At 56.4% G+C, this 22,312-nt stretch overlaps 2 protein-coding genes across 5 annotated transcripts; one reads left to right on the top strand and one right to left on the bottom strand.

Annotated features, from left to right (window-relative positions):
• Positions 1-21: 21 nt before the first annotated feature.
• Positions 22-13,352, bottom strand: AP4B1 (adaptor related protein complex 4 subunit beta 1). 2 transcript variants are annotated; one of them, XM_084610867.1, is made up of 10 exons: positions 13,218-13,352; positions 11,803-12,027; positions 10,345-10,475; positions 9,590-9,737; positions 8,346-8,842; positions 6,202-6,285; positions 5,124-5,227; positions 3,003-3,210; positions 2,267-2,551; positions 22-1,984 (listed from the first exon to the last, which is right to left on the bottom strand). In XM_084610867.1, exons 1-10 carry the CDS (start codon positions 13,328-13,330, stop codon positions 1,557-1,559), a joined length of 2,223 nt encoding a protein of 740 aa, XP_084466993.1. In that variant the 5' UTR covers positions 13,331-13,352; the 3' UTR covers positions 22-1,556. The 2 variants fall into 2 exon arrangements, with proteins under 2 accessions (XP_084466993.1, XP_084466994.1); XM_084610868.1 differs by lacking the exons at positions 11,803-12,027; positions 13,218-13,352 and adding an exon at positions 10,986-11,772.
• Positions 13,353-13,507: 155 nt separating this feature from the next.
• On the top strand, positions 13,508-21,339 carry DCLRE1B (DNA cross-link repair 1B). 3 transcript variants are annotated; one of them, XM_084610871.1, is made up of 6 exons: positions 13,508-13,691; positions 16,492-16,713; positions 17,288-17,453; positions 17,847-18,029; positions 18,409-18,966; positions 21,203-21,339. In XM_084610871.1, exons 1-6 carry the CDS (start codon positions 13,512-13,514, stop codon positions 21,280-21,282), a joined length of 1,389 nt encoding a protein of 462 aa, XP_084466997.1. In that variant the 5' UTR covers positions 13,508-13,511; the 3' UTR covers positions 21,283-21,339. The 3 variants fall into 3 exon arrangements, with proteins under 3 accessions (XP_084466997.1, XP_084466996.1, XP_084466995.1); XM_084610870.1 differs by having other exon boundaries at positions 17,288-17,350; positions 17,879-18,029; positions 18,409-21,339; XM_084610869.1 differs by having other exon boundaries at positions 18,409-21,339.
• The last annotated feature ends 973 nt before the right edge of the window (positions 21,340-22,312 follow it).

Raw genomic sequence — 22,312 nt, 5'->3', positions numbered from 1 at the left:
TCACGCTGGGCAGTTAGGACATCATTGTAACTTGGTGCTTTACTCAAACAGATCAGACAAAAAGGAAAAAAAACAAGTGAAGGTTTAAGAGAAAAAGCCTGACCCGGAGTTGGCCAAGGACAACTATAAGAAATCCACGGAGATAAACATCTAAAAAAATAAAGAGTAGACAGAATATACCTTACCTTAGTAGAAACATGAGAATAGTGAACAAGGAAAGCCAGAAAAGGGGAGGGAAAAAGAAAAAACAATACTGAAACACAAGGCTATGCATGGCTGTGAGAAATATCCAGAACTGACAAGCTGCCCCACATGGATCTAGTGGGAAATTAATAACTGACCAAAGCAGAGGAACGTAAAGAATACGGTGAATGAAAGCTGCAGCAATAAAACCAGGAACATGATACACCACACTGCTGGACAGAGCACTTTACATAACCGTCCTAGTTAAAAAAGCAACAAGTTTGGGTAAAACCTGGTTTAAAAAACAAAACAAAACAAAACAAAATATTCCTCTTGTAAATATATAAGTTAGCTATGTCAACTGCAACGGTGCAAAGATTAGTGTGAGCAGTAAAGAGTCAGCTGGCCCAGTGACCTAGTCAGGCTGTGCCGTATTAATTCATGCCCACTGTGGCCTTAGGAGAACTCACTCACTCTCAGGTGTTCTTATAGTTCCATCACCACAGAACCTAAAAGCTGAGGTGAGACTTCAGAGAGGCAAATTCTTCCTCTGCAATGATGTATTTCAGTTAGAAAATACATTAGGTTTTTTTTAAATAAAAAATCCTGATTTTTAGAAAACAGGTGCTCTCCCCTACGTCAAATCCCTTTAAAGCAGAGCTCCTAACCCCGAAGGGACGCTCCCCACAGAATTGCATCCACCGATGGACAGATTAAATCCCTTGAGAAGAGAACCAAACCAAGCACTGGAAAATTCTCCCCGAAACAGAGCCAAGGAGTTATTCTGCCCTCTCTGCACCTCTTAACACAAGAGAAGCAACTCCAGGGTCAAATTCTCAAAAATGCTTTTCACTGGTTACCCATAATTCTAACTAAACCTGGGGCTGTGCCCACCCTGACTTGTTTGTTTCTGGTCCTGAGGAAGTACGACTCAGTCACAATTCCTAGTCAGCTATCAGCTCACTCCATTCCCAAAGCTCTCTCGAGAGATCTGATGCCAATATTTAATCTCTCTCTTACTCATGTAACTAGCACTGGAGTTGCTCCTGCTTCAGTGACCACATCAAAAGCACCATACTGATGATCCATCCCCCAGCCTCCAGAGTTGTGAGATCTTGATGTATTTTGAATCTCTCCCATGCACCTGTTATAATGCAGTATGTGAAGAAACTAGCTACACTCACATCATAAGCTGGGCCACACACTATTCCCACTGGCACTAAAGGCACCTCTAAGGCAGATCAGGAGCTGTTCGAGGCTCTTACAAACAGTTTAGAAGAAGAGCAATTTAACTTCAGTAACACCACTCTGAGCTGTCGAAAAGATCTTCCCTACTCCCCGAGTGAGCCTGCTCTGAGCAGGGCCTAGAGGAATCAGGATTTCAGCCCTAGGACTGTCCCCATTACAGTCCTTAACACTGAGATAAAGTATTGCAGCGCCTCAGTCCTCTCCTCACTCTGCTTCACTGAAACCTGCATCTCTGAGTTCTCGGTCTCAAGCACCAGTTCTGTTAGGAAGAGACAACCAGACTCATCCTGGGCACTGAGATAGGCCTTCCATGGCTGGGCACCAGCTTTGCTCATAGCAATAGTCTGGATGTGGACAACCTGAAGTGCAGTCTGTATGGTGTCTGGGTGAGCAGCTCCACGCCAGGGCAGAGCCTGCTGGCAGTTCACGTCCAAACTCAGCCAGGTCTTCTCAAACTGCTCCGCAGTCAGGTGTGCCTTAGGGATTAAAGTCAAGCCAGCTGAGTCGGAATGAACCTGGAGAACTTCCTTATTCCCTTCTGAAATCAGTGATTCTGAAATCAAATATGGAACAGGGTGAGAAACGGCACTGGGAATGCTGCCCACAGTATCACCAAGACCTATCAGCAACAGAAACCCGGGAAGTGTAATGCCTCCAATATTCCACCAGGGTGAGCACACTGTGGTCAGCCAAGTGTTAAGTGAAAGGCTCAGACCCCATAAGAGCCTTTTGTACTCAAGGCTTCAGTGCTAAAACCTGGGATCCTCCCAGAGGATCAAACATAGGAAGATTTATCAATGGGGGAAGGTATTTTTCTAGCTGAATGTGTGACTACCTGTTCCTGCAGTCATGGGAGCAGCACAGTGAAAGCCTCCACAGCGAGGCTCCATTGCCCAGTTAGCAGTGACAATTGCCCAGCATGCTTTCCCATATACGGGCACCAACGTGTTAAACTCTGAAGCCCATTTGTTCACAGGTCGCTCAGCCTGATCCTCCAGGAGTCCCAGAGAGGGATCAGACTTGGGGCTGCACAGCACCCGCTTCGCTTCTTCCACGCCAGCTTGTAAGAGACGATAGTAGAACAGCCCCCGGTCCCGTACCACCATATCAGTCTCTTCCTCTGGAAAAACGAACACACACACGCTCACTCAGGGCATGCTAGAACTCATAGATCAGACGTCAATGGACAACCCTTAGCTGGTACATACCAGCAGGCTCACACCTGTATCCTGAGTGCTGTCCATTTCCTCTACCACTTTGCAGAGCTAGGGGCCAAACAGCAGCAGGAGTAGCAGCAGCTAGGTGGTAAATAGGGGCAAGGGCAAAGAGGCAGACAGGAAGAGGGCTAGATTCTGCATTTGCGTCCACATAGAAGGATTTCAAAAACTTATTTTAAAACTAGTCCGGATCTTAGAGCTGAGGAGTTTCTACCACAAAATTCTCCATCTGTCACTGCAGTGTGCGCGCGAGTCCCCAGCAGGGACACACCCACCTATGCAGTAATACAGCAGGTGCCCTGACAAATTTAACACAGGGCTGCAGGCATGAGAGTCTCAGCAAGATGTACCCACCTATGCAGTAATAGAGCAGTCGCCCGAGTATGTCCTGGCATTCAGCAGGACGAAACAGGAAGAGTCTGACCAAAGCTGTCAGCAACTCCATCTTCACTGCTGGAAATGTCTCCGATCTCACATTCTCTACAAAGTCCTCCAGAACATAGGGAGCACTGGGAACTCTCTCCCCATGCACTCCCAGGAGCCAGATCAGCGCTTGCTTGCCCTGGGGAGTCAAACAACAACACCAGTTACTCAGAGCCAAGCCACTCCACACTGCACTTCTAGTGCAATCTGTGACCAAGTACCTTTGACACCAACTGGCAGAAGGCACTGGGGTACATAGGAGTACAGGGATCGCCTAGGTTCACCAAAAGGGGTCATGTGGTGGCCATAATCATTGCGAGATGTATGTAAGGAAAGCATGAGGAGTTATGTATATGTGCTGAAAATTATGTTCTCTAGGTTTTGTAGGTAAAGGCAGGTCACTCAAAGATACTGTGCCTTGAGAGAAATTTCTCCAGACAGGAGATGGGAGACCTGGTGGACCATTGTGTACCGTGGGTCTTACAACAGAAGTTTAACATATTAAATCAAACGCTAAAGAAGAGCTTGCAAAGACTTCTGAAGGAAATTAATAGGAACAGCTGTGGGAGGGGTAGAAACCTATTTTCAGGTAAAGATCAAAGGTCTGGTCTGGAATATCTGGGGCTCCACAGAAACATCCTGGCATCCTTCAATCTCTGAAGACATGTGGCTAGTAAGACTGAAGTTATGAAAGGGGATCTCAGCCATCCTGGCTAAAAACACTGAGAAAAGGACATGGAGTAAGCTATCCTGTAGGAGACGGGGAACGTCTTGTGAGTTAAGTTTTGGCTCTAAAAGGCACATCATGTTATGATTTTCCTTTACATGTAACCATCTGTTTCTAATATTTTTATTTACTATCATTTGAACCTCTGCTCTTTGATAAAGTTATTGTTTTCACTATAAATCTATTTAAGTGCTGTGTGTTAAGTGGAATGGGGATCCTGAGTTGAATCCTGTGGAAGCAGTTGCACACTGTTCTTTTGGGAGTAGCAAAGCTAAGTTCTGTGAATGTTCAGGGGAACAGGAGCTGGTTAGTCCAGAAGGGTGCTTGGAGGACTCAGGGGTTGGTACATGCCTATTGCTAACCTATAGAGAGAGTGCAATGCCTGCGGACACCTGGATGGCAGTGTTTGTATTACGGGAGACTGGTGCAGCAGGCACTGACAAGACTTCCTCACGCTAAGGGCAGGAAGTAGTGAGGTGCCTCATAACTCTGGGTACCCCTGAGAAGAATCTCTCCACCACTGGAGCATCAGGTGGACTGGGAACCCCTGCCGGCAGCTCACCAGGATGCCTCTCAGCTCAAAACTGTTAATTGGGGAGAGGAGTATTCAAGACAAGAGTCTCCCTATACAAACAAAGGAACACCCAGCACTTAATACCAGGCTTTTCCTCTCCAAAGCACTGGACCAGCGCGAACCAACCGCCTCACAAGTCCTGTGAAGCAGGACTATTGTAATACCCTTTTACAGACCGGTGAACCACAGCAGAGAGGAGATGGGACATGCCCAGGCAATAGCATGATTCCATGTCAGAGCTGGAATAGAATTCTAGAGTCCTAGCTCTCAGGCTAGTTCCCCAGACCACATTTCTGTATGCCTTAAATACCGTGGTTATCTGAGGTTAAGGGAAGTGGTGGGATCTCCGTTGTCCTAGCCCAAAAGGGGCCACGTACAGACAACTGGGCTGACATCACCGTACCAAGGAGGGGCCTGCAAACAGCGCTGCTCTAAACTGCCAAGCAGCAGGTGCTCACAGATTCAAAGGCCAGAGCTCCCCTGCACCCCATTGAGAAGTTCTTCTACAGCCTAGGAGCTCCCATCATCCAGATGCTCTTGAGATTCAGCCTGAATTTGACTAGGAGGGATGGGACGTAACTGAACAAAGGCATACTCCCTCATCCCACCCCAAATGATTCCTCTCCCTCCGTGGTGCTCACACCCTTCAAATACTTGTTTGGCCACTCCAAGCAAAGCTGGCTCTGTTTATCAGAGTTCTACATGACAGGAGAAGGATCGCCATTTGGTTAACTGCATGAAGCCTCCCTACCTCGCTGTCCTGCATGGCCTCCTCACAGCTGGGCAGAGCCTGGCACACAGCCTCAGTGCACTGGGGACACAGCCACACCAGATCCCGAAAAGCCTGCACCACAGCTGCAGTGGAACAGAATGCTAAGCATGTAACAGCAGCTTTTTAAAGTCACCACCCAAGAGAATAATTCACCACCTATCAGGTCTGTCCGATTCGGAGTGAGCCAGGTCAGTGCAGCACTCATTCATGCTATTTGGAGCACTTTTCTCCAAAGCCTCACAACACTGGGGGTTGCCATAGTAAATGTAAAGCCTTTGTTTCCCCCATCCAAAATTGAATGTTTAAATGGCAAAGATTGCTTCTTTGGCTGCAGTGAAGCAATCTTCCCCAGCCATCCCCTCTCCTTGAGAAGGCAGACTGACTGACTGTCTCACAGTGACAGTGATTTAAGGTGAGTCTCATCAGCACTCTACAGCAACTGCTGCCAACTTATAAAACTTACCAAATGAATTAATTTTCAGAATGTATTTGCGACTGTAAAAACCTGCGATTTTGAAAGCCCATAAAAAGTGGAACAAAATTATTCAAAAGAAGCGAGAGATAGTAAAGCGAGAAATAGTAAATTATGTTAGATCTGAAAGCAGCAGGAAAATCAGAGACAGCAGAGTCAGTTACATCAGTGACTGAAATTACAAAAGTGGCAGAGACTAAAGCAGTCAGTGGGAAACAACTTCAAAGTCAGAACTTTCAACCAACTTGACCTTTATAAAAGAGCCATTAAAATCTCAGTACAGTCCCTCACTCCTTGAGCTAGCAGATTCAGTCCATATCACACGGTGGATGGGGCTGTGTCCAGTCCCCGCTTAAGCACAAGGAAGGTAGCTAAGATGGGAGAAGTTATAAAGTCCAGACAAGGAAGATGCCAACCAGGTTAGAAGCCACACATGATCATCTTGCGGTCACCTGGACAGGGATTTCCCAAATCCCGGCCCAGAGTTACATAACTCTACCAAAACTAGATGTTTTGGTGGTGAGGCCATTTCCTGGAAGTGTGAAGCAGGCAAACCCGAGAACTCAGCCACAAGCAAATCCTTACCTGAAGTGATATGTTCTTGCTTAAGCCCTAGGAGCTCCGTTAGAATCCCCACACACTGCTCCGTGTACGTCCTGGCAATGCTGCCTGAGGAGGCACCAAGGGGAACAAGGCAAGCTTTGGTCAGAGAAACAGACAGGCATGCCTACACCATCCACCACAAAGTCATGTTAGAGTGATATTTTACCTCATCTGAAAACACCTGTTAGCCTGCTATTACGGCAGAGAAACAATCTACAGGTTGGTCCTGCTTTGAGCAGGGGGTTGGACTAGATACCTCCTGAGGTTTCTTCCAACCCTAATCTTCTGTGATACCACTCACTACAGCCAAAAAAATGAAAAAAAATCCTAAGGAAAGTCCTCTAGTTCCCTCAGCACACACACGAATGAGAGAAAGCCTGGTACACTGTAGCCAGACAGCCAGCCCCCCCCTCTCAGACCAGCATTGCTGGAAACACAGGAGGAAGCAGGAACAGGGCACTTAACATATATTCCAGCACAGCCTTTGAAGCTGTGAAAGCACAGGTGTGCTGCTACAATGTGCCTCTGGGAACAGATACAACGATTAAGCTCACAGCAGGCAGAGGCCCTGTGACAGACATGGCTCTTAGCCCCAACTAAATAGCGTGATGCACACACACCAACATCCTAGTTGGGAAAATATTTACCCTGATAAAAGAAATGTCCAGTAGTCGACACTTATTGTTTCTCTCCTTTGCAAGTGTAAACTACTCTTGCGAAAGCTGGCGTCACCCGGACAGACCAGCCTCAATTTGGCATAAGAAAGGAGAAAGAGAATAAAGGAGTACAGAGGTATAAGTAGGGGACCTACAGCACCATGATTTTTGAGTGCTTTTCACTATCTATCTGCTGGTCAGATAAGTGACAGCCTCCCAAGGCTTCTGCAGCTAAGAGGGTCCCTACGCCTTGTCCCTTATTCGTCTTTCCGCAGAATTGAGTGACCGATCCTGGCTTGGCACCGCTGGAATCGAGAGATGCAAGGAGGGTAAGAAGCACCCACACCTGATCTCCTATCTTTAGTGTACACATATTTTGAAATAGAGCTCTATACTTTGTTTTCTTTCTTTGGGATTGTGGCTTCAGTTTTGTAACTTGTTTGTATGTGTAACATCTCTACATTTAAATAAGTAAGCACTAGCAATTTTGTAACCACATGATTAGAATCTAGCTTAATAAATTTTGGTAACCATTTATGCATAAGCCTGACTTGTTTTCTCTGGTTTACTGTAAAGCAGCCAACACAATTAAAGAACCTCAGCCGTTTTGGCTCTAAAGCCTGGCCATTAGGTGAGAGTACTAAGAGCCTAGCGTTGAGTTGTGCCGTCTCCACGGGGCAAACTCTTGGGGCACCTGTCAGTCAATCCTGGCTGCCCGCTGCGAAGGAGCTCTGAGCTCTAGCAGTTAAAGTCACGGGTGTGGAGAGGCTCTTAGTGCTGCCATTGGGGCACCTGTCAGTCAGTATTGACTGCCCGCTGCGAAGGAGCTCTGAGCTCTAGCAGTTAAAGTCACGGGTGGTTAGGACCTTGGGGCATCCGTCAGCCTAGCCCGGGCTGCCCGCCGCGAAGGGACAGTGTGTCCTAGCGGTTAAAGTCACGGATGGTATAAACGGGCATAGCTGGCACCTCACCAAACATCCTTGGCCGTCGGCTAACATACACCTAAGGGAAAAATCCATTCACAAATAAAAAACAGATATTTTAAATGCAACATTAGGGATCCCAAACAACTTTAACTCTGCCCCCCTAGCACTACCCAGAAATTTAGAGCCCACCCATCCACCCCACAGGTTCATTACAATTCCACGTTTTCATGCTCACTAATAAGATGGGTGGTTGGGTAAAGTCCCCTCATGTGCACATCAGCGAAGCACAGCCTACCAGGAGCCTATGGCTTGCGAGCACCCCGCCCAGGCAGAGCAATTGTGAAATGCTCAGCACAGCACAGGCTCAGGAACGCATTCGTATTTCTGGGGATCTGGCTCAGCCCGGGGTGCAGCACACCGGGACGGCTCTGACCCCGAGTGCTCTTTCGTCACTGGCCTAGGCTTGTTTCAGTGGAGAAAGACCTATTTGAGAGATTTCAGAGACAACCCCCAGGTGTTTCTGAAGCAAAAGCAGAGCTCTTACCTATGGCGAAGATGGCCCCCTGGGCAAGCTCAGCTGACACATCAGTGCAGTAACTCTTCAGCTCCTCCAGCACCTGCTGCACATTCTCATCATTCACCAGCTCACACAGCACCTCCATCTTCTGGGATTTGATATAATGGGGCTCCGAGTAGGAACAGAAGAACTTCTTGTAATAGCTGCTAAAGTGGCCAGGCAGGCTTCCCAGGATCTGGCGCACATGACACAGGGCAGCGAAGCAGAGCTCCCGGCTCTCGGAGCTGCAGGCCGCCAGCAGTGGCCCCTTCACTCTAACTAGTACATCTGTCTGTACCTGTGGGAAGTCCTTGGCCAACACCAGAAAGAGTTTGGTGGCTGCCATCACAACACTGGGGCTGCTGCTCTTGAGGGACCCGTCTAGTAAGCTGAGGATGTCGAAGAGTTCTTCCTCACTGCGGGGTTTGTAGCGCAGCAGGAAGGCCAGCACCTCACTCTGTCCCCACTGGTCTAAGTCAGACATTCTGCCAAGAAAAGTATCACGGTAAACAGGTCACAAAATATGCAGCACTACACAAGGATCATTCCAGGGTAGAGCCTGCAGCTGTTGCGCTTTGTATGGTTTCAGTACACCCACCAGTTGCCAGGTTTGTACCAGCGTTCTCTCTCAAGGGAACCAATCAGTTCACATGCACATTGAAGCTGAACTCTGTCTCAGTCACTCACACCTGCCCTCAAGCACTAAACCAGAGAGAAACACTGAGAAGGTGCATGGCTTGAGCAACAGAGAAAGGATGCCATTCCCTTGACCAAACCAACCCAGACCTGTCTGAAGAGAAGCTGATTCCTTCAGACACTGGACACCATCCCTGCCACATTACACATATTGGGATGCAGTGGGACAGACAGGCTAGAACAGCTGGTCCTACACTGATATGCCCCAGCTGTTGTTAGGGAAGAAAAAAGTTATAGATAAGCTAGGATACAACTTGTAAATCTAAATAAACCAATAGTTGGTTACATATTTCTCCTGGAATCTCAGGTTGGTTCTCTGCATCACTGGGAAGGCCTCATATTTCACATGTGACAGTGAGGTTAATCTGGCACTCTCCTATAATTTGTGGGCGAGAGAACGACTTACACCACTGGAATTTATTTCCAAAGCCTCCTCTCAGCTCTGCCAGGAACTGTGACATCTGCTCTGCTGACATACAGAACAGAAGGGGATTTCACTAGAGTGAAGCTTCCAGCTTCTCACACAGAGAGCAGACCTTTTGAGAAGGTGGTGGGCTATGGGCTTGTTGATGACAACTCCTCCTTCCCGCCTCAGAATCTCTTCTAGAGCCCTCAGACAATTCACCACTACAATGGGATCTTGGTCACGAAGCAAACTGTATAGCTCATTCACCAGCACACCATCTGCAGAGACACAAAGGCACTTAGATCATCAGAGACTCAGAGGCACTGCATCCATTCAGGCAAGACAGTCACCGTCCACGAGCAGCCTCAGGAATATGGGGACCACGACACAGGGCCTGGGAGGGAAGAATTGTTACCAACAAACTACAAACACCCTTGACTTTCCAGTAACATTACAGTATGGCATAGGTATTCTCTAAAGAGCCCTCTCTACACAATATCACTGCACGGGTGGCAGTCAGGTGCTAGAGGAAGAGGCTCACACATACCACAGAAAAAGAAGCAGGAAAGGAAGAGTTCCAGCCCAGTGAGGAAGCAGATATAAAAGGAGCATTCCTCTGTGGAAACTCACCCTGCCAGATCTCAAATGCCCAAGAAGCAGATTCCATTAGGGATTTGCCTTATGTTCACAGGCTGCCCTCCCTCCTTTCCCCTTCCCTCCACTCCTATGCCAACGCACAACCAAGTGAATCCGGGCCAAACAGGGAGCCTTGACTCTAAAGAGCAGCATCTAAATGAGTTGTATGTATCTTATCTAGTAATGAATGCTCTAGGACAAAGTATGACCATACCCCCCCTTCCTCAAGTGCAAAATCTGACTACTTACCCACTTCGGTGTCACCTTGGAGTTTCTGCATCTTTGCACAGCCAAGAACAGCTACTCTCCTCACATAGGACGCTTTGTCTCGCAGGCCATTCAGAATGGGCTGCTGGATGTACTCCTGTATGCCAGGCATCCTATGAATAAGTATGTATCATGCTAGATTCATCCAAAATTCCTCAAGATATCCTATGGTGCTCCCCCATCTACAGCAACCACTTTTACAAACCAAGGGCTTTCCTTGCTGTTCTCTTCCAATAATTCCCCTACATACCGGTAACCATTTCCCATTCTGTGCACATCTCTTTTGCATCTTTTGAAATAATTACACAGCATAAAGAAAACACTCAAGGTATTTCTGTCATTTTTGAAGTCCTGAGTCCCCATCCTGTGTGTTTAGAATGCCCAGGCACTGCTATTCAGATGAGTACATTAGAAAGCCAGAAGGGATCACTGCGATAATCTAGGCTAACTCACTGCATAACACAGGCCACAGAATGATCCTGAATTAATTTTCATTTGGCCCAGAGAATATCTAGAAAACCATCTCATCTTGATTTAAAAGTTGCCAGTGGAGAATCCATCATAACCTTTGGTAAATTGTCCCAATTGTTAATCACCTTCAATGTTAAGAATTTACTCCTTACTTTTAGTTGAATTAGTCAAGATTCACCTTCCAAACACTGGATCTTCTTATATCTTTGTGTGCTAAACTGAAGAACCGATTTCTAAATATTGGTTTCCAGGGATTTGTAGTTTGTGGTCAAATCATCCCATTTCTTTAAATAAATTTAAGGAACGCCCTATAACACTCGGTCTGTGTCTACGCTATGCACCTTTTAGTGACACAGTTGCGTAGCCGCTGCTTGTCAGCAAGAGAGAGCTTTCCCGCCAACAAAAAACTTCCACCCCCAACAAAGGGCAGTAGCTTTGTCGCAAAAGAGCTCTCCTGCCGACAAAGCGCCGTTCACACCAACGCTTTTCATCGGCAAAACTTTTGTCCTTCGGGGTGGCTGTTTTTCCCCACGCTACGGAATGACAGCCCTTTTGTTGTTCAGGGGCCAGTGCAGACCAGCGGGGCTCAACCTATCTGCCACTGTGGGCTGCATCCAGGGCTGGCCCTGCGGTTCTCAGGACCTGCCATGGGCCACGGGGGCGGCGGGCGGCCCGGGGGCGGGGAACCGCTGCTCGCAGACGCGCTTTCTTTCGTCCTCTCCGTGGCCCGTCCCGGAAGCCCGCCGGCTGGTCCGCATCCTTCCCGAATCGCCGCCGCCAAAGCTGGCTGCCCCAGCGTCCGACCCAGAGGGGCGGCCGCCTCCCTTCCTTGGCCAGAGTGCCCCGCGGCCGCCAGGCCCGGCCTCTGGGTGACGGGCCCGAGGGCGGGACGCCCCGGCCAGCGCGGCCCCCGCAGCCGCGGCCACAGGAAGGGTCTCGGCCCCCGGCCCCGCCAAGGCGCTTCCTTACCGGAGGCCGCACAGGCTGCGGAGCGCGAGGCCGCGGACGGCGGGGCTGGGGTCGGAGCAGTCTTTGCGCAGGGTGTTGACGGCCAGCAGCGCCAGGCTGGGCTGCAGGGCCGCGTACGTGCCCATGTACCAGTAGACCAGCTTCTTCTGCACGACGTCCCGCGTGGCGCCGGCCTTCACCATCTCCGCGAAAACCCCGGACACGTCCGCGCCTTGCGCCATGCGCCTGCAACCGCCGCGCGGGCGGCAGAGAGCGAGGCCGAGCTCAGGGCAGGGGCAGGGGCTCGCGAGCTCCACACCCCCCCCCCGCGCCCCGCCCCCTCCCACCGCGTGGGCGGCAGAGAGCGAGGCCGAGCTCAGGGCAGGGGCTCGCGAGCTCCACACCCCCCCCCGCGCCCCGCCCCCTCCCACCGCGCGGGCGGCAGAGAGCGAGGCCGAGCTCAGGGCAGGGGCAGGGGCTCGCGAGCTCCACACCCCCCCCCCGCGCCCCGCCCCTCCCACCGCGCGGGCGGCAGAGAGCGAGGCCGAGCTCAGGGGCAGGGGCTCGCGCGCTCCACACCCCCCCTCCCCGGCGCCCCGCGCCCTCTGCCCCCTCCCACCGCGCGGGCGGCAGAGAGCGAGGCCCAGCTCAGGGCAGGGGCTCGCGCGCTCCACACCCCCCCTCCCCGGCGCCCCGCGCCCGCGCGTTCTGCCCCCCGCCCCTTCCCACCGCGCGGGCGGCAGAGAGCGAGGCCCAGCTCAGGGCAGGGGCAGGGGCTCGCGCGCTCCACACCCCCCCTCCCCGGCGCCCCGCGCCCGCGCGCTCTGCCCCCCACCCCCTCCCACCGCGCGGGCGGCAGAGAGCGAGGCCCAGCTCGGGGCAGGGGCTCGCGCGCTCCACCCCCCCCCCGGCGCCCCGCACGCGCGCTCCACCCCCCGCCCCCTCCCACCGCGCGGGCGGCAGAGAGCGAGGCCCAGCTCAGGGCAGGGGCTCGCGCGCTCCACCCCCCCCCGGCGCCCCGCACGCGCGCTCCACCCCCCCCCGCGCCCGCGCGCTCTGCCCCCCGCCCCCTCCCACCGCGCGGGCGGCAGAGAGCGAGGCTGAGGGGGGAGGGATAGCTCAGTGGTTTGAGCATTGGCCTGCTAAACCCAGGGTTGTGAGTTCAATCCTTGAGGGGGCCATTTAGGGATTTGGGGCAAAAATTGGGGATTGGTCCTGCTTTGAGCAGGGGGCTGGACTAGATGACCTCCTGAGGTCCCTTCCAACCCTGATATTCTATGATTCTATGTGCTCAGGGCAAGGGGCTCGCGCGCGCTCCCCCCCCTCCGGCGCCCCCCCGCGCGCGCTCCCCCCTCCTGGCGCCCCGCCCCCTCCCGCCGCGCGGGCAGCAGAGAGCGAGGCCGAGCTCAGGGCAGGGGCGCGCGCACGGGCCGTACCGGATCACGCGCAGCAGCACGTTGCGGAAGCGCAGCCGGTCGGCCTGCGCGTGGCGGTTGGACAGGGCTCGGCGCAGCTCTGCCACGGCATCGTCCGTGCCCCAGTGCGGCATCCCCGCGGGCCCGGCGCGCCGAGCACCGCGCTGTCGTGATGTTGTTCTGGCAGGCACAGCCCCACCCGGCTCTGCCGGATCGGCGCAGGAAGTCCCGCCCCAAACCGACCGTGCGAGCGGTAACACCTCTCACTACGCATGCGCCCTGAACACGACCTAGAGGGCCGCCGTCGCACTACGCATGCGCAGCACATCCTACGTCCTCGGACAGTACGGCCCCGCCCACCACACCAAAAGAACGCATGCGCCTAATCGGCTCTACGACCGTGATGCACGTCGCGCTTGCGCAGTGCCGCTCGCTGGCGCTGCCACTCAAGTCACCGGCGGGAACTGGACGTTGGGGAACAATCAGGGTGATCGGGTGAGGCAGAACTGGGGGCTCGCTCTGGATCCACCCCCCCGCCCGCGCCCCTCGCCCCGCCCTCTCCTGCCCCACCCCGCCCGCGCCCCTCGCTCCCGACCCACAACCTCCTCCCCCCACCCCCCTCGCCCCGCAACCACCACCCGCGCCCCTTGGTCCCGCCCCGCCCTCACTCCGGATCCACCCTCCCGCCCGCGCCCCTCGCAACCTCCCGCCTGCGCCCCTCGCCCCGCCCCTCGCTCCTGACCCCCAACCTCCTCCCCCCACCCCCCTCGCCCCGCAACCACCACCCGCGCCCCTTGGTCCCGCCCCGCCCTCACTCCGGATCCACCCTCCCGCCCGCGCCCCTCGCAACCTCCCGCCCGCGCCCCTCGCCCCGCCCCTCGCTCCTGACCCCCAACCTCCTCCCCCCACCCCCCTCGCCCCGCAACCACCACCCGCGCCCCTTGGTCCCGCCCCGCCCTCACTCCGGATCCACCCTCCCGCCCGTGCCCCCCGCAACCTCCCGCCTGCGCCCCTCGCCCCGCCCCTCGCTCCCGACCCCCAACCTCCTCCCCCCACCCCCCTCGCCTCGCATCCACCACCCGCGCCCCTTGGTCCCGCCCCGCCCTCACTCCGGATCCACCCCCCCGCCCGTGCCCCCCGCAACCTCCTGCCCGCGCCCCTCGCCCCGCCCCTCGCTCCCGACCCCCAACCTCCTCCCCCCACCCCCCTCGCCTCGCATCCACCACCCGCGCCCCTTGGTCCCGCCCCGCCCTCACTCCGGATCCACCCTCCCGCCCGTGCCCCCCGCAACCTCCCGCCCGCGCCCCTCGCCCCGCCCCTCGCTCCCGACCCCCAACCTCCTCCCGCGCCCCTTGGTCCCGCCCCGCCCTCACTCCGGATCCACCCTCCCGCCCGTGCCCCCCGCAACCTCCCGCCCGCGCCCCTCGCCCCGCCCCTCGCTCCCGACCCCCAACCTCCTCCCCCCACCCCCCTCGCCCCGCAACCACCACCCGCGCCCCTTGGTCCCGCCCCGCCCTCACTCCGGATCCACCCTCCCGCCCGCGCCCCTCGCAACCTCCCGCCTGCGCCCCTCGCCCCGCCCCTCGCTCCTGACCCCCAACCTCCTCCCCCCACCCCCCTCGCCCCGCAACCACCACCCGCGCCCCTTGGTCCCGCCCCGCCCTCACTCCGGATCCACCCTCCCGCCCGCGCCCCTCGCAACCTCCCGCCCGCGCCCCTCGCCCCGCCCCTCGCTCCTGACCCCCAACCTCCTCCCCCCACCCCCCTCGCCCCGCAACCACCACCCGCGCCCCTTGGTCCCGCCCCGCCCTCACTCCGGATCCACCCTCCCGCCCGTGCCCCCCGCAACCTCCCGCCTGCGCCCCTCGCCCCGCCCCTCGCTCCCGACCCCCAACCTCCTCCCCCCACCCCCCTCGCCTCGCATCCACCACCCGCGCCCCTTGGTCCCGCCCCGCCCTCACTCCGGATCCACCCCCCCGCCCGTGCCCCCCGCAACCTCCTGCCCGCGCCCCTCGCCCCGCCCCTCGCTCCCGACCCCCAACCTCCTCCCCCCACCCCCCTCGCCTCGCATCCACCACCCGCGCCCCTTGGTCCCGCCCCGCCCTCACTCCGGATCCACCCTCCCGCCCGTGCCCCCCGCAACCTCCCGCCCGCGCCCCTCGCCCCGCCCCTCGCTCCCGACCCCCAACCTCCTCCCGCGCCCCTTGGTCCCGCCCCGCCCTCACTCCGGATCCACCCTCCCGCCCGTGCCCCCCGCAACCTCCCGCCCGCGCCCCTCGCCCCGCCCCTCGCTCCCGACCCCCAACCTCCTCCCCCCACCCCCCTCGCCCCGCAACCACCACCCGCGCCCCTTGGTCCCGCCCCGCCCTCACTCCGGATCCACCCTCCCGCCCGCGCCCCTCGCAACCTCCCGCCCGCGCCCCTCGCAACCTCCCGCCTGCGCCCCTCGCCCCGCCCCTCGCTCCTGACCCCCAACCTCCTCCCCCCACCCCCCTCGCCCCGCAACCACCACCCGCGCCCCTTGGTCCCGCCCCGCCCTCACTCCGGATCCACCCTCCCGCCCGTGCCCCCCGCAACCTCCCGCCCGCGCCCCTCGCCCCGCCCCTCGCTCCCGACCCCCAACCTCCTCCCCCCACCCCCCTCGCCCCGCAACCACCACCCGCGCCCCTTGGTCCCGCCCCGCCCTCACTCCGGATCCACCCCCCCGCCCGTGCCCCCCGCAACCTCCCGCCCTCGCCTCGCCCCTCGCTCCCGACCCACAACCTCCTCGCCCCGCAACCACCACCCGCGCCCCTTGGTCCCGCCCCACCCTCACTCCGGATCCACCCCCCCGCCCGTGCCCCCCGCAACCTCCCGCCCGCGCCCCTCGCCCCGCCCCTCGCTCCCGACCCCCAACCTCCTCCCCCCACCCCCCTCGCCCCGCAACCACCACCCGCGCCCCTTGGTCCCGCCCCGCCCTCACTCCGGATCCACCCCCCTGCCCGCGCCCTCCCCCCTGCCCGCAACCTCTTCCCCAGCCCCCGCCTGTGCCCCTCGCTCCGGATCCACCCCGCCGCCCCGCAACCTCCCCCCAGCCCATGCCCCTCGCTCCCGACCCGCAACCCCCCCCCCCACTGGTGCCCCTCACTCCCGACCCGTAGCCACCCCCACTGGTGCCCCTCACTCCCGACCCGCAGCCCCCCCCACCCTTCCAGTGCCCCTCACTCCTGACCCGCAGCCCCCAGTAAACTCTGCTGATGCCCCAGAACTGCAACCTTGGGGGTTTTAATGGTGGAAATGTGGCTCTGTTTTGCAGTGCGGTGTCCTTTGCCAGCCAGGTGCCCAGGCCATGAATGGGGCTCTCATCCCAGGCACGCCCATTGCAGTGGATTTTTGGAGCATCAGGAAAGCCAGCCATGCTCGCGTGTTCTTTCTCTCCCACATGCACTCTGACCACACAGTGGGGTTGTCCAGCACCTGGCACCGACCCGTCTACTGCTCTCCCATCACGGGGCGAATCCTGCACCACAGGCTGAAGGTAGGAGTCAGCCCACGGGAGCAGACTGCAGCTCGGGAGGCCAAGCCCATGGTTTGCATATCCCTTGGATAAAGCCGAGCGTCAGAAGGGTCAAAACACAGTTACTGTGTTTGCTACCCAGGAGTCTGTGATGAGGAAGGGGCGTCTTGGGACCAAGCTTTTTTTTTGGGGGGGGGGGGGGGGGCCGCAGGCGCGGTTTAAGAATCATTGTTTTTCGTAATGAACGAAGAGCGAGTCAGACTGAGAGTGATCTGGCTGCAGAGCTCTGCCCTGCGGCTTGCTGAGGAGAATGGAACCCGTCCCTCAGGAGACGCTCTGGTCGGATTGCGGCACCCGATTCCTGGAGCAGAGCATTCTCTCCCCTGGGGCCAGCCAAGGGGGCCTCCTGCCCAGGCAAAGGCAGCACAGGTCAGGGAACTGCCTGGGTGAATAGCAAAGTATAGCCCAGGGAATGGGGTTGGGTCCCCAGGGCAGCTGATCAGCTAAGTGAATGGGGAAGGAGGCCTCATCCTCCTGTTGGGAGGGAGCAGGTCAGAGGCCGCCTCCACCTGACCAGCCCTGTGCTTCCTTCCAGGTGGCGGAGCGCTGGATCTGGCCCCTGGAAGTGGGGCAGAGCCACCTGGTGGCTCTTGATGAGGTTGGTAAAAGGACCATGACAGTGACCCTGATAGATGCCAACCACTGCCCTGGCTCAGTCATGTTCCTCTTTGAGGGCCCCTTTGGTGTCATCCTCTACACAGGTACGAGCCCCCAGGGCCCAAAGACCCCCTTTGCCTTCCTGCCCAGCTCTGAGTGTGTTTTGTTCTAGGGTCCTTGCCAGAGCCCTGTGCTTCCACCACAGGTCACCCCCTGACGTTTCCTGCACACCCCAAGCCCTGCCTCCTGTCCCAGGGTTTATGGGCTCAGAAGGGGAGTCCTACCAGCACCGCCCCTTGGGGAGAAATTCAGGTCACTCACCAGGCCAGGGATCAAACTTGCATCATTCAGGTGGCAGCCTGGGCCTAGAGCCAGCAGGCGGTGGGGCTTTGGCAGGCAGAGGATCTAAGGCAGGTCTCTGCCGTAGCAGTGCAGTGGGTGGACCACCAGGCTGGACTCCCACAGTTCTGTGTGTTCGGGGTTTTGTCTTGTGCCAGGTGACTTTCGTTACACTCCCACCATGCTGCAGGAACCGGTGCTAAGGAACCAGAAACGAATTGATGTTCTCTACTTGGACAACACAAACTGTGACCCCCTGGGCGACCTGCCCTCCCGCCAGCAGGCCACCCAACAGATCAAAGAGCTGATCAGGGCCCACCCAAATCACCAGGTCAAGATTGGTGCGTAGGCATCACGGCATGTGGATGGGACTGGCTCCAGAGCTGGGGGCTGACGGGAGGGAATCGCATTAGGAGGGGACGTGGGGTGGGAGAGGTACGGTACCTCGCTGCACCTGGGTTGTGCATTTGGACTGGCTCAGAGCACAGATGTAGCTAAGTTTCATTCCTTTGAGGTGTGCTGCGTGGAGCAGGTGGTGGTTTTCCTTCCCCCTCCAGCGTAGATTGGCAGGGCAGTGCCTGTCTCTTGCTGGGTGCTGGGCCCAGTAACCTATAGGCCCCACGCCCTTTGCTCCCGTCCTGGTAATGATCCTTTCTTGCTGCCTTTGCAAAACACTGTTTAGGTCTGAGTTCCTGAATCCCCTTGTTTGCTCCTTCCCAGGGGTCTACAGCCTGGGCAAAGAGTCGCTCTTGGCGGACTTGGCCTTAGAGTTTCACACCTGGATCGTGGTGAGTCCCAAGAGACTGGAGCAGATGAAAGTGCTGGGCCTGGTGGATGTGTTCACTGCCGAGGAGGGGGCTGGCTGGATCCATGGTGTGGACATCTCTGAAATCTGCTGGGAAGCCATGATCAGCTGGAACCAGCAGCGCCCCACCATTGCCATTCTCCCCACCAGCCGTCCGGTGAAGATCCCTCACCCCAGCGTTCACCTCGTGCCCTATTCAGACCACTCCTCCTTTCCAGAGCTGCTGGAGTTTGTACAGTGGCTGAAGCCCTGCTCCATAGTTCCAATTGTCAAGAGAAACATGTGCCTGCCATACCTGGAGAAATACCTGAGCTCTGACCACAAGGCATCACCTGAGCCCGGGATTCCAGAGTCTGGGCAGAAGTTCACGCAGCTGAGAGAGAGCAGGGAGCAGCAAAGAGCCACGGAGCCCCTGAGAACAGCTGCCCAGCAGCCTGTGCCTAGGAAGGACTCCTTTGCATCCCCAGAGAAAGGTACAAACTGGCTGGAGCATTTTGGGGATGTGACGATTGGCCAGCAGAACTCCTCGGAGCAGCCTAGGGACCCCGACACCTGTTCGCAAGGCGGCTCTGTGTGTTGCAGGGGGGAGAGGGAGGGAATCAAAGTGGAGTTATGCCAGCTGCATGGTGCCCAGAGGCAGCTTTTTTCAGCACAGCCCAATACACAGACACCTGCCAGAAGGCAGCCACTGCCGCCCAAGGACACCAGTGCCCGGAGGTCCCAACGCAGCACAGAGGGCACAGAATGGCCACACACGAGTTCTTTATCCTGGCGAACAGGGAAGAAACACACCTCCCATGCCAGCCCATGCCAGTCTCCCCTGGGGGACTGGGCCCCCTTAACGCTGGCCTCCGTGCAGAAGAAGGCAGCTCTCCTCTCATATAAAAAGAGTTTAACCTGCCTTCAGACTGAGGAATTTCTTCCTCCAGGAGCAGCTGGTGACTGTGGCAGCCTGGCCAGTTGGCCCCCTGTGGCCAGCAGTCATGTTGCCCGTGGGCTTGCGGAGGAGTATTTGCTTGCTCCATTAAACACCCTAAAGCAATACTCTGCGGAGAGCTTTGACCAGCAGATTGAATACTATTTCAGGAGAGGGGAGGGGCCCTAACAGCCAGCGCATGTGCAGCTAGCAGCAAAGGTCCTGTTCTCACAAGTGTTGTGTCAGTGTGTGCCGTCTGCCAGGGCCTGCTCTGAGCCAGCCAACAGGAGATGGTGCAGCTCGGGGCTTTACGCTGAAAGCTTGAGAGGACAATGGCAGAGTTTGCAGCAGCTCCTAGATTCTCTTTTTATTGGTTTCTTGAACGTTCTAAAATTGCAAGTTTGTTGTGTCATTACTGGCCACAGTATGAGGATGACTCCCAAGGACTATCTGTGATTCTGTCCGTGTCCTGGGGCGTTACCCTGGCACTCGTGCAAACGCAGATCCCAGGAGGACACTGTGTTCGCTGCACCTTATGGCAAAGGGAATTGGAATGGTTCCTGGGAGGTGAGCTGCAGGGGGCTGGGCGTGAGCTCCCAGGCCTGACTTTGCATTCATGTTCCTATGAGATAAGAGAACCATTCTCCGGCTTGATAGCAAAACAAGAAGGAAGTTTGAGAGCCCTATCTTCTCCCCCCTGCTGTTTGCATTCCTAGCTGCTGACACAGATTGGTGTGTGCTAAGCTATCCTAGGGACTTGGGAGCTTGTTTAAGAGAGACAATAAAGTGAAGAGCTTTCAGGCCTCGCTGAGGCTGTATTTAGAGATACTAATATCACAGGCTTGTGGGAGGCACTCCCGGGGGACACAGCATCCCACCCTGATTGGGCCAGCTTGTGGTGGGAGCTGTAAATGCTCTCTTGTGTTACAAACTGGGACAGGAGGAATTCTGTGAATTCCAAGGACTTGGGTCTCTGGTGCCCTTTGTTGTATTGTTTGGATTCTCTACGTTCATTTGTGAACTGTTGTTTCTTCTCTCTCTGACTGAAAAAAACCCTCCAGCCCTTGACCCTTGTGCCCATGTCAGAGAGTCTGCACCTGGTCAGACCAGAACGACAGCCCCTGGCAGTGTGCAAACTCCAGGCTCCTTCGCTGGGTTAAAAGTCACAAAGTCTGTGGCTCTTTCAGTGCTGCCAGTGTTAGCCATGCTGCCAGCCGAGATGAGAACGTGCTCGCTCTCTTGCTGGGTTAAGCTAGATTCTGAAGGAAGCGATTGCTGCCTTTTGGTTCTGCTGAGCTGGACATAACCAGCCTTGCTCTCCTTGGCGTGGGATTTAGGAACAGCTTAGCTCAGCTGACCTCAAGGTGACCCTCTGTGGGCATTTCCTTTACTTGTACCTGCTTGGGCAGGTGGCATCTTTGTAGTTTTCTTAGGCAAGTGTTTGGCCTGCTGCTTTGTGCCTGTGCTGGCAGCAGGCGGGGTACAGGGGAGATGGCAGCCTTCAGGTGCTTAGTGAGCGACTCCTAGCCTGGAAGGGTTGAGGTCCCTGACAGGCTGTACCCTGGCGAAAGGGCTTTGCTGTCACCCCCACATTGATCCCCTGTACGAGTGAAGTGAGGGTTCTCAGTGGAATGGCTGTCTGCCCAGCAAATCCCCTGCTGGGGCACTGATAAGCAAAGGCCAATTTCTGACACACCCGCTGGATGTCAGGGAAAGGTGTGTCCTTCAGAGTCACTGTGAGCCCTCCCAGGGTCCCCTCTAATTTTGTTGTCTGGTTGCTCCTTGCTGTACAGAAGGAGGCTGCTGCACTGACCTTCCCTCCCTAGTGCCTGAGGAGCATCTGGTGAATCGCTGTGTCTGGGGTAAGCTCTGAAAATGTGTGGAGAAAAGTGTTATTTATACAAAACTCAAATAAACCAAGCTGAAAGAATCTGGCTACTGTTGTGGTGCTGGAATAATCAGCCTGTCCCATTCTGGCCTTCCAGTTGTTCTTGGGAAGGCACACAGCTGCAAGCAGCCGGAGTGTACTGCTGGATAATCTCCGGTTGTTCAGCTAACCATGCCCCATGATCCTTGTGCCAGCGGAGCGTCAGCATGGTGTTTCCAGGTGCGCATGCTGCAAAGCCCTGGCTACGTGGTGCCGTGTTCTCTCAGACGGGGCTTGGCAGGAGCATTAAAAACCAAGTAAGGTTTCCAGCTAGCACTGTGTCTGCTGGGGAACTTAGGTGTCCAAGGAGGGACCTCGCCAGGATGGGTCTGATTCCCTCCCTGCCAGCCGCCCGTAGAGCTGCTGCTCAGAGTCTGTGCTGGAGTCACTGGAACCTGCTCCTGGAGACCGAGACCCGCATCAGCCTGTGATGTCTGCGAGCTGGATTACAAGCACTGAACTCAGCCCAGACTGAGGCTGCCCAGCAATATCCTTGGGGCCTTAAGGGCTGCTCCTAACCTGCACTACATGAGGCAGATTGTAGCCCCATGCAGGGTATGGTCCCGCCAGGTGGTACTGACCGGCCCTTCCCATCACAGCTGGCTCCCCACCTCTCTGGGCTGCAGGCCATGCTAAGGTGGGAGGGGCTTGCTGTGACCAGCCCTGTGACAGAGCAGGGGAACAAACAGTGGCGTAACACTCCCACGTACCATCCCGGAGGCGCCACTCACCGCAAGTCAGCCATATGTTTGTACAGGTTCTGCAGGCCTCCCTGCAGTGTGGTTTGGAGGCGCACCTGGCTAGCGCTGGATTACGTGTGTTGGACCCCAGGTGCGAGGCATGCAGTAGTGGCTGAATTCAGCTTTCATCTAAAACCAAAACTTGCTCTCATTGTTCTGAAGAAAATCTTGAGCCCAGGACCCATGGAGGCAGTGGGGTGACGTCTGCCCGAGCCTGCAGGGCAGCCTTCTTCAGA

Source organism: Lepidochelys olivacea (assembly GCF_965140295.1).
Source record: "Lepidochelys olivacea isolate rLepOli2 genome assembly, chromosome: 21".
Lineage (NCBI taxonomy): Eukaryota > Metazoa > Chordata > Testudines > Cheloniidae > Lepidochelys > Lepidochelys olivacea.
The sequence above is the reverse complement of the archived record's forward strand: the minus strand, read 5'-3'. Positions and strand labels throughout refer to the sequence as shown.

Coding starts and splice junctions, on each gene's coding strand:
- AP4B1 (XM_084610867.1), bottom strand. CDS start 13,330: ATGCCGCACTGGGGCACGGACGATGCCGTGGCAGAGCTGCGCCGAGCC. Junction 8,843..9,589: donor GCCCACCACCTTCTCAAAAG/GTCTGCTCTCTG, acceptor TTTTCTTGGCAG/AATGTCTGACTTAGACCAGT. Junction 2,552..3,002: donor ACTGCTCTATTACTGCATAG/GTGGGTACATCT, acceptor TCGTTTTTCCAG/AGGAAGAGACTGATATGGTG.
- DCLRE1B (XM_084610869.1), top strand. CDS start 13,512: ATGCGCAGCACATCCTACGTCCTCGGACAGTACGGCCCCGCCCACCAC. Junction 13,692..16,491: donor GGAACAATCAGGGTGATCGG/GTGAGGCAGAAC, acceptor TCTGTTTTGCAG/TGCGGTGTCCTTTGCCAGCC. Junction 17,454..17,846: donor TGGTGTCATCCTCTACACAG/GTACGAGCCCCC, acceptor GTCTTGTGCCAG/GTGACTTTCGTTACACTCCC.